General features: G+C 45.1%; 1 protein-coding gene across 1 annotated transcript in view; it reads right to left on the minus strand.

Moving 5' to 3' along the window:
• The window catches only part of LOC107120633 (unconventional myosin-Id-like), a 196,059-nt gene that overhangs the window by 134,116 nt on the left and 50,423 nt on the right, over nt 1-11,520 (minus strand). Inside the window, exon 9 of the mRNA XM_015423368.1 lies at nt 10,221-10,325. Coding sequence (XP_015278854.1) covers nt 10,221-10,325 — 105 coding nt within the window. The remainder of the gene's footprint in view (nt 1-10,220; nt 10,326-11,520) is intronic.

Here is an 11,520-nt window from a genome sequence, read left to right on the forward strand (position 1 = left end):
AAAGCCACAGGGAGCATGAAGCAGGGGTTTAAACTTTAAATGGTTCATGAACCGATACGAACTGGTTCAGCCAGAAACCAAACCGCAAAAATGTGGTTCATGCCCATCCCTATTTCTCACAGGCGCCTAAAATATTTGGGAATGTTGAGTCTGGAAAAAAAGAGGTTGATTGCTCTCTTTAAGTATTTGAAAGACTGCCACTTAGAGGAGGGCAGGGAGCTCTTCCTGTTGGCAGCAGAGGACAGGACTTGCCATAAAGAGTTTAAATTGCAGGCGGAAAGGTACCAGCTGGATATTAGGATTTATTTATTTTTACAGTATGAGTAGTTCAGCAGTGGAGCTGCGGTGGCTCAAGTGGTTAAGACGCTGAATTGCAGGCTGTGGAAGGTCAGTAGTTCAACAGTTCCAGACTCGAGTGTGCCACATGACGGAGTGAGCTCCCGTCTCTAGTTCCAGCTCCTGCCAACCTAGCAGTTCGAAAGCAAGAAATTGCAAGTAGATAAATAGGTACCACTTTGGTGGGAAGGGAACAGCGTTCCGTGCGCCTTGGTGTTTAGTCATGCCGGCCATATGACCACGGAAACGTCTTCAGACAGCGCTGGCTCTTCGGCTTTGAAACGGAGATGAGCACCGCAACCCTAGAGTCGGACTCGACTGGCTTTCGAGCAAGGGAACCTTTACCTTTTTAGTTCAGCAGTGGAGTCGGCTGCCTCGGGAGGTGGCGAGCTCCCCCACACTGGCAGTCGTCAAGCTGCGGCTGGATGAACACTTGTCAGGGATGCTTTAGGCTGACCCTGCATTGAGCAGAGGGTTGTGTGTGGCCCCTCCCAACTCTACACCTCTGTGGTTCTATGGCGCTTCATTAACTTGTCCCTGCCCTGACAGGAGATTAGATTTGAATACCTTCTAAGTAAAGTATGTTAATACTTCCTACAGGGAAGGTGTCCATCAAGGGACAGGAGGGTATCTGGCATACTGCCATCTGCCACCAGTTCACACATCAGGTGCAAGAGGTAACAGCAGCAGAAGTGACGGGGGATTGCAGTCTTGCACTCCAGGACTTGATGCTCTCCCAGGTGAACATAGTGGAGTCATTCAGGTGAGCAGCTGCTAGATGGAAGCAGCCCGAGGTGCTTACTGGTTTCAAGGGCATGCAAGGGGATATGGGACACCCTCCCCTCCTTTTGTCTCTAACAGCAACCTACAAATTCCCACTACGCTTGGGGAATTTGGGGAGGGGTGGGCCAATACCAATCAAGTGTATGTTTTGTTGGCATTCACAATACAGAGGCAGGAAACGAATCAAACAAAACTAGGGTCCTCATATTTATCAGACTGCACCTCCCTTCCAATGCTCCCTCTAAGCTGTGGAGTCTTGCGAGCAAAAATCCTACTTTGTGAGCTCCTGGCATAAAAGTTGTGAGCGAGCGATTGAGCTGCTGCATGAATCAGTTTGCTCTGGAGCCATCCTTCCTGAGCGAAGACAAAAATGTGTGAGCCAAACAAACTGTGAGCTAACTCACACTAACTGAGCTTAGAGGGAACACTGCTCCCTTTATACTCCCCCTCCCCAGTTATGTTCGGCAGAGAGACTCCCCCTTAAGATGGTAGAAGGTGGAGGCTGGGCATCCCCTGGAATTGCAGCTCATCTCTAGACGACACAGATCAGTCCCCCTGCAGAAAATGGCTGCTTTGGAGGGTGGACTCTGTGGCCTTGTACCCCACTGAGGTCCCTGTCCTCCCCAGGCTCCATCCCCAAATCTCCAGGACTTTCTCAACCTGATCTGGCAACCCTACCTCCCCATCCCCTGCCGGTGCCAAGGGGAGACCTGACAATCCTACACCCTCCCTTAGAACTGTGCAAGCAGCTACAGCAAGAACCAGGGCCTTTTCTGTGGTGGGCCCAGCCCTCTGGAATAACCTGCCTGAGCTGGCGAGGAGGGCTGCCTATCAATGTTCCCTCTAAGCTGTGGAGTCTTGTGTGCAAAAATTCTACTTTGTGAGCTACTGGCATTAAAGTTGTGAGTGAGCAATTTGGCTACTGCATAAATTAGTTTGCTCTGGAGCCCTCCTTCCTGACCTAAAACAAAAATGTGTGAGCTGGAGGCTAAAAAACTGTGAGCTAGCTCACACTAACTCAGCTTAGAGGGAACACTGGCTGCCTTCACTTGCTATATTTAGGAAAGGCAATCTTGCACCAGAGAACATCCGGTGGAGGGCAAATTGTTTCAGCAGATTTGGCTGTGCTTGTTTTAAATCTTAAAGGTAAAGGTAAAGGTTTCCCTTGCTCGAAAGCCAGTCGAGTCTGACTCTAGGGTTGCGGTCCTCATCTCCGTTTCAAAGCCGAAGAGCCAGCGCTGTCCGAAGACGTTTCCGTGGCCATGTGGCCGGCATGACTAAACACCAAGGTGCACGGAATGCTGTGACCTTCCCACTGAAGTGGTCCCTATTTATCTACTTGCAATTTCTTGCTTTCGAACTGCTAGGTTGGCAGGAACTGGAACTAGACACGGGAGCTCACTCCGTCATGCGGCACCTGGGTCTCGAACTGTTGAACTACCTTCCACAGCCTGCAGTTCAGCGTCTTAACTACTTAAGCCACCGCAGCTCTTACGTGCCTTCAAATTTGCAAGGCATGGGTTTTAATCTGTGTTTTTATTTTGTGGGCTGGATGATTATAATTCATGTCCTTGCAAACTGGTGGCTGCACTGACCCAAGGAGATAAGGCGGGGCAGAAATGTTTAAATGCACTAACTATTACTCAAGCTTCACTTGTGAAATCAGCCTCCGCTTATGGGATCCTGCAAATGTGGGTTGCTGTGAGGATGAAAGGGAAGAGAGGGGAAGGATGTAAGTCATTTTGGGCTCCCACTGAGAAGAAAGGAGGGGTATAAATGAAGTAGATTAAATTAAATTCAAATTAAAACATTAACCTCAGGTTGGATCCCACGGGAGAATCCCATGTGTGCAACTGTCCTTGCACAAATGGAAGCACTAAAATTACATCTCTGTGCTGAGTGGAGGTATCCCTACTATCTTTTTTCACAAGCAGAAGACATAGCACGTGGTGCTACTTCTGATACAATTCCCAAAGCAAAGAAAAGCAAACCAGACAACCTGTCCGGTGCACATTCCATTACTCTGTATGCACGTGGTTATTTTTCTAAAAATACACTGAAGTTCTATGTGCTGTTGCAGCCCACATGCTATTGCTAACCCAAGCAGAACTGAACTACGCACACTCTCCTTTCTGCTCACATATGGCTGGATCCAACCCCACACCTGCCATCTCCAATTTCATCATTAGCTGTGAAGAGGAGGAGACTGGATTTATACCCCGCCCTTCACTGCCCAAGGGAGTCTCAGAGGGGCTTACAAACTCCTTTCCCCTCCTCTCCCCACAACAGACACCCTGTGAGGTAGGCGGAGCTGAGAGAGCTCTTGACAGAAACTAGAGCTTACAGAGCTCTTCTTACAGGGGCTACTGTAAGCTCTTGGAGGATTGGCTACATTAGGGGTGTGTCGCCTAATATGCAGAGGAGTTCCTGCTACAAACAGAGCCCTCATGGCAATATAATCACACATATTTCACACCACCATACGTCGGCAATAAATGAACTGTGCCGAATGCAGACCACAGATCAGCAGTACTGATAGATTCCAGGAATGCTATTTAGTAAGGCAAACAACCAACAGGCCAGAGTATAAAAAACACATGCAGAGAGACGGCACAGGGCAATGCTAAAATAAGCCACTTATGGCCCATCACAGACCCTGTGTTGCCTAGATCAAGTTGGGTAGCCGTGTTAGTCTGTCTGTAGCAGTAGAAAAGAGCAAGAGTCCAGTAGCACCTTAAAGACTGACAAAATTTGTGATATGGTATGAACTTTCGTGAGTCTGTGCTCACTTCTTCAGATAAGGTAGAATGTGAGCCATCTGTCTAGATACCATGGAGAGTGGAGTGATTTCAGATGCCTAATGACATTAGCAGGCAAATGACTGGATTAGGTGTGATATGCAGAGAGGTAGTAGGTGTGAGCTGCGGTGGCTCAAGTGGTTAAGACGCTGAACTGCAGGCTGTGGAAGGTCAGTATTCAGAGTTCGAGACCCGAGTGTGCCGCATGACGGAGTGAGCTCCCGTCTCTAGTTCCAGCTCCTGCCAACCTAGCAGTTCGAAAGCAAGAAATTGCAAGTAGATAAATAGGTACCACTTCGGTGGGAAGGGAACAGCGTTCCATGCGCCTTGGTGTTTAGTCATGCCGGCCACATGGCCATGGAAACGTCTTCAGACAGCGCTGGCTCTTTGGCTTTGAAACGGAGATGAGCACCGCAACCCTAGAGTCGGACTCGACTGGCTTTCGAGCAAGGGAGCCTTTACCTTTACCTTTTAGTAGGTGTGAAGAAATCAGCACTGGTAACGAGACAAGAAACCTAAGTCTCGATTCAGTCCAGGAGGATGCATTGTCTTGAGCTTCATTATCAGCTGCAGTTCACCACTCTGTGTTACCTATTTCCTATTGAAAGAATGCCTAGTATACTACTGGCATTATATGTGACAGAACTAGTATTTACTACATTATATAACATTTTCTTTGCCCGGATAGCAAGCAGTACAGAATAGGGATGCTTACAGATGCCTCCTCTTTTTAAAAAAATCTTGTTTTTAGGTTTTTTGGTTGATAACACACACTACAAAACACCGACTCTTTCAGTTTGGGTGGGAAAGGGAGCTTGATGCACCATCCATAGCTTAATATTTATCTCTTATGGCTCCCACACCATTTTTTTTTGTCGTCTTTCAGCGATAATATTTTTTTTTCCAATTTTTTTACAGTGGATAGATATGCTACCCCAGATGATACACGTGTAATATCAGGAGGTTTATATGATGCACCAAGAATTTATAACTCCAGCATAACAGCATATGAAGATGAAGAACTTCAAAGAGATTATTTACCATTTAGTGCTCAACCTAGACAATTCAGACTGGAATTTTTCGGTGAAAAAGAAAAGGGCATTTCCTTGACTTCTGAAACACTTCAGGTGCCACCAGGAAGCTTATAACGGATGTAGAGAGATCTTTTAAAGCAACTAAAGTTAATGTGGCAACTATTTTATTTATTAAGAGACCAATCCAGCTTGATTCAAATGAGAATATGAAATTAAAGAAATAGCATCATTAAAGCAAAGAAACTATTCAAACATATCTCTCAAGTGATAAAAATTCTCTGCTACTTGATGGTAAACAGTATTTGCTCTGAAGCTGTCTCACTGGCAATTAGTCAGATCTCCTCAACCTGTTCCAGTCCATTCTTGAATGAAAATTCACTAACGTAGAAAGCATCTAATTGTCCTTTCTGTTCAACTATATGTGCAGCTCAGCGTATGGGAGAAGACTGGCATATGGCTCAGCTGAGCTCTCTTTTCTCGTTTCCTCTCCATCTGAGCACAACTGTGGAAGCCTCCCATAAATACACCCAATAATCCTTCCTTCCTGGATACAGCAGGGAAGAAAAAGGGCATAATCTACTCCCACAGACCACAACTGCATCAACATGAGGATGGCTCATGCTGTATGTTCAAGGGGAACAACATTTTGAATTAAACAACTGGAGTCTTTTCAACAGAATAAGAACATGCTACTTAAAAATAAAAACTATTGTAACAAAATATAACCAAGGCAGAACTGAATTCAAGTGTCGTAATAAACTTAGTAGTTACTCAAGCCATAAATTATATATTTATGCAAAGAGTTTTCCAGCTTCTTTCATTTTTTTCCTCCTGTCCATCTTGGAGACCGCAGTCCATCCAGCATCTCGTATCTTTCTCATAGCTGCAACTTTCACAGAAGATCCAGGAGTTTTCTGACAGGATGGAGTGTGGACCTTTTTAAAAAAGATTAAAATATCAATTTTATTTTTTGTTTGAAGCATGTTGTAACATTTATTTTGTTTTTAAGTCATACTGAAAAGATACCTTTTTTGGTGCCATGACACATAGGGGAGATGCTTGTGGATAATCTTTGTACATTTTTTTAAACCTTTCTTGCTCTGATGTGATACTCTTGAAAAGAAAATAAGTTTTTAAGTAAATAGTAGCATTTATAGAGTTCTTCCATAATTTTAATTACATGATACCACAGATAATTATTTATTATTTAATTACTTCTAGCAAGCATATTAATGAATCCAGAGACTCTTTTCTACCAGTAAGTAATTTCTGCCAGCAGAAGGGGGTGATGTTCATGGATTCTGCCTCCAACTGCACTGCAGACCTCACATATCCCACCCACACTGATCTTGATTATCTTTTGTCCTCCAAAAGCAACATTTTGGGGAGCTCAGTGGACTGCAACAGGAGGTGGGATCGGCAAAAATTGTCCAATGGCAATGTGACACCTTTGGATCCAGCCCATTGAAAATAACACTGGATCAGTGCTCAAATGTTATAGAGCAGTTGACATGGATTTTCTATATTTTCTTTTTTGCTGAAAATTTGTTGTTAGAATTTATGATTGTTGAGCATTACTTTTACTGATTTTTGTAAGCTGCTTTGAGTTTAAGAAAGAGTATACACTGTTAAGCCAGATAATAACAACACTAAACATTATTATTTAATTATGTAGCATATTGTTACAAATGCTGGCTGATCAACATTTATTAATCCCCACTTTGCCATGGAAGCTTGCTGGGTGACCTTGGGCCAGCCACAAACTCACAGATAACCTATATTACAAGGATGTTGGGAGGATAATATGGAGGAGGGGACTAAGGGGGGAGAGTGGGGCATAAATCAAGAAAATAAATATGTTAAGTTGATTGCTTTCTAATGGTCAGAAATGTTCTGCTAATGTTTTATCAATGGGAACTAATGATATGAGAAGTTTTCCTGATCGTTGGGAATCTCTGGTCTGAGGTTTGGAATGTAACATCCATCAGAGCTGGGAGCTGACAGATTCCAACTACTGGGAGAGATAGAGAAATCAGCAGAACTTTGAAGCAGTTTCGACTTTGGAGACAAAAAGCCAACTGGAATTACCAGACTTGGGTACCAAGGGAGTAGAGCAAGTTATAAATAATTTAATAAATATAAATAAGAACATAAGAACAGCTCTGCTGGATCAGACCAGTAGTCCATCTAGTCCAGCCTCCTGTCTCACACAGTGGCCAACCAATTCCTCTGGAGGTCCTGCAATAGGGCATAGAGGCTAACAATGCAATCCTATGCAGTTACTCCAGCCATGTATGGGCTTAGACTGGAGTAACTCTCCTTAAGATTGCACTGTAAATAACTACAGGAAGAGGGAAGGATGCTGCACACATTGCTGTCTGGGCATCTGATGCAGTGTTAGCAGCGATGCTTTTAAGTATCTGCTTGCATCCTATAATCTCTGGTTGTATATTTGTAATTAAAAGAATATACCATAAAATTTTCATCCAAAGGAAACTAAACTTGGTGATGTAACAATATTATGTAACTTGGTTAACAATATTACTTTATATACAATTAAATAACAAACCAGCTACAGACAAAATTGGAAAGATGTGACTTTCTTAAAACACAGGCAAAAGGTAATCCTGGTTCTGCTAATTATTTTAGAGTTATCTCTGTGATTCTTTAAATTTTAAATTTGAGTTCAGAGAGAATAAAGATGACCCCAAAACAGGATGAGAGTGCTATAGACACAAGCTTCTAATTCTTCTATACATGTTTACTTCTCAGGTTTTTTTGTCATAAGGTTTCTTGTTCACTCCTATGTGTTTCCATCTATAAATAAATAAATAAATAAGAGTTTATCAATAATAAAGAGTCACATAATTCTTATTTTCACATTACTACCAAGAGGTCATTGCTCTCAGAGCTCTCTGATCGAGTATCCAGTTCTAGGAAAACTTTTCTCTTTTTCTGTGTTCCTTCTTCTGAAAGTAGATTGGTGCTTTCTTTTAATAGTTTTGATTTAGGAGGTGTTAGTTCTTGTATTGTGAGATCTTTAGAGATTTAAAGAGCCAGTCATGTCCTTGGGTCAGTCACAAGTTAACATAAGAAAATAAGAGATGCCAATGTTGGATCAGGCCAATGGCCCATCCAGTCCAACACTCTGTGTCACACATTGGCCAGAAATACCAGTGCCATCAGGAGGTCCAGCAGTGGGGCCAGGACATTAGAAGCCCTCCCACTGTTGACCCCCCCAAGCACCAAGAAGACAGAGCATCACTTGCCCCAGAGCCCCTATCTATACCTTGTGGCTAATAGCCACTGATGGACCTCTGCTCCATATGCTTATCTAATTCCCTTTTGAAGCCGCCCATGCTTGTAGCCGCCACCCCCTCCTGTGGCAGTGAATTCCATGTGTTCATCACTCTTTGGGTGAAGAAGGACTTCCTTTTATCCGTTCTAACCCGACCGCTCATCAATTTCATGGAGTACCCACGAGTTCTTGTATTGTGAGAAAGGGAGAAAAGTACCTCTGTCTCTACCTGCTCTATCCCATGCATAATCTTATAAACCTCGATCATGTCACCCCTCAGTCATCGTTTCTCCAAGCTAAAGAGCCCCAAGCGCTTTAACCTTAAAGCGCTTTACATCCAATCTCTTCTTCTTCTTCTCCTTCTGTTAGTCTGCTCACTATAGGTAGGGTGAAGAGTAGCACGGGACGCATGCCCACCACAACTAGCTTCAAAAAAGGAATGGAGGAGGGGGGGGGAAGAGGGGAGGAGGCACGTCTCAAGGGCAACCCCTGTCTCCTAGCCAGGCTTGGATACCAGGCTGTGCCACAGCTTCATCATGGCTGATGCCATCTGCAGACCAACATGACGCTGGCTTCGGGGCCGAAGAGGTCTGTAAAAAGAGGCTCTTCTCAAAAGTGCCTTCCCAGGCAGCATTCTTTATACTTAACGTAGCCTGCGTAACGTGAGGAACGTCTCCGAAGGCATCTGAAGGAGAGGGAGGAGGTGAGGCAGGTGAAGAGCTCTCGGTACAGCTGGGCTGACTGCTTCCCATATCGAAATATGGTTTTGCTTTTAACTGAATCTGTTGCATCTGTTGCATAGTGGAGCCACTATGGAAACTGCAGTCAAGAAGTGGGTTTACAAATGCAATCAATAAAAACTTTATCGACATACTAATCTGGCTGTTGATCTCAGGGCTTCGCATTTCAGTACCCCACATATTCAAAGTCTTAAAAGATGATGCTGTTAAAGTGCTGCACTCAATTTGCCAGCAAATTTGGAAAACGCAACAGTGGCCACAGGATTGGAAAAGGTCAGTTTACATTCCAATCCCAAAGAAGGGCAATGCCAAGGAATGTTCAAATTTACAAACGTTGTGAGCCACTATGGAAACTGCAGTCAAGAAGCGGGTTTTAAAATGCAATCGATAAAAACTTTATCGACATAATAGAAGGGGAAGTCGTGGAAGTAGTGACAGACTTCACGTTCCTGGGATCCCAGATCACCACAGACTGTGACAGCAGCCATGAAATTAAAAGACGCCTGCTCCTTGGGAGGAATGCGATGGCGAACCTAAACAGCATGATGAAAAGTAGAGACATCACCCTGCCAACAAAAGTTCGCATGGTCAAAGCAATGGTATTCCCAGTAGTCATGTATGGCTGCGAGAGTTGGACTATAAGGAAGGCCGAGCGCCGAAGAATAGATGCTTTTGAACTATGGTGCTGGAGAAGACTCTTGAGAGTCCCTTGGACTGCAAGAAGATCCAATCAGTCAATCCTAAAAGAAATCAACCCTGACTGTTCCCTGGAAGGCCAGATAATGAAACTGAAGCTCAAATACTTTGGACACCCAATGAGAAGGGAGCACTCCCTGGAGAAGAAGACCCTGATGCTGGGAAAGATTGAAGGTCAAAGAAGACGGGGACGGCAAAGGATGAGATGGTTAGACAGTGTCATCGATGCAACGAACATGAAATTGAGCCAACTTCAGAGGACGGCGGAAGACCGGAAGGCCTGGCGTGATCTGGTCCATGGGGTCGTAAAGAGTCGGACTTGACTGTGCGACTGAACAACAACACCCCACATCCCCCATTATCTCCCATTCATACTTTTCAAAGCATTGTACTTGCCGAAGTGTTTCTGGACATCGCAGGCGTTACAGTGAAAGATCCCTTATATCTCCAGCTCTGGCCATGCACATCTTTTGTTTAGAAGCCCCTTTTGTGCACATCCTGGAGGAGACTCTTTCACCTCCCTGTAGCTGCTTACCTTGCGAACATGAGAAGAGAAGAGAACGTTCATGAATTTGTCCTTCCGCTTCAGATCATTGGCAACGGGGATGAACACACCTGCCGACTGAGGGTTATCTGGATTCTAGAGGAGCAAGCAAAAAGACAAGTAAAATTACTGAAGTAAAAGATACAAGTCCCGGTGCTGCCCAGCCAGGACAACTACCCAAGGCTACAATCCTAAACACAGTTCCTAGGGGCAAGTTGTCAGGTAGCCCTGTCATAGTTCTGGAATGTGGAGGGGTACCATCCTTCTCATTCTCAGCTCTATCCACCTCAACTACTGTGTGCTATCTTATACTTGACCTTGTAGATGTTCCAGCTGCAGTTTCCACGGCTGGGAAAGCTAACGGCTTTTCTGCTATGCCCGCTTGCTTTGCCGCGAGCGAGAGATATATCCATTGGCTCATGCTTACAGGGCCAATGGGGCAGCACAAGCCCAACGGAACCAATGTCAAACTAGAGACCCGGCAAGCTCCTCCTAATGTGAGAGCCCATTCCCCTGTGACAGCTGCTTCCCTACCCCCCCCCCCATCCTGTTGCCTTGGAAAACCTGTAAAAAGCAAAAACAAAACCCCCCAACCCAAGTCTGGTGCTTTAAAATGCCAGCCTCAGATATTCCCAAATGTTTCCTGGATTTTTGGGGCTCAAGATACTAATGATTCTCTGAGGCATATCCGGATCTGGAATATTCCCCCAAAGCACGGAGATGTTTTTCTGGCATATTTCTGGACCAGATAGATCTGTGTGCAGGTCCCTGGTTAGTGTGTCAGAGAAGGACCCAGGAGACCCAGGTTTGAATCCGTGTTCTGCTAACGAAGCTCACAGGATAACCTTGGGCCAGTGAAGCATACACACGGCTTAACCCACCTCACAGGGTCGTTGTGAGGACAAAATGGAGGAAAAGAGTACTTTGGGCCCCACTGGGGAGAAAGACGGGCCATATATGGAGTAAATATGAAGGGCTTGGCTATATTTCAAATAACCTGTAAAATGCAGGGGTCGTTTCGTAGAAAAAGAGCTAGGGGAACTCATTAGCATAACTCATTAGCATATGCCGCACCCCCTGACATCACCGGAAGTGTGTCATAAGGCCACACACCCCGCCCCCAACGATCCCGGCCGCCGCCGGCCTTGCAGCTCCACTGCCAAGCCCCATGAGGGACCCGGCGGTGGACCTTCAAGGCCGGCGGGAGTGCGAGAAAGCACTGTGAAGGCCCTCCCTGGCCCCAGGCAGGCAGGGGTGGGGAGAGGCAGGGAGGAAGGCACTTACTCTCCCC

Source organism: Gekko japonicus, unplaced genomic scaffold (assembly GCF_001447785.1).
Source record: "Gekko japonicus isolate JY-2015 unplaced genomic scaffold, Gekko_japonicus_V1.1 scaffold1434, whole genome shotgun sequence".
Lineage (NCBI taxonomy): Eukaryota > Metazoa > Chordata > Lepidosauria > Squamata > Gekkonidae > Gekko > Gekko japonicus.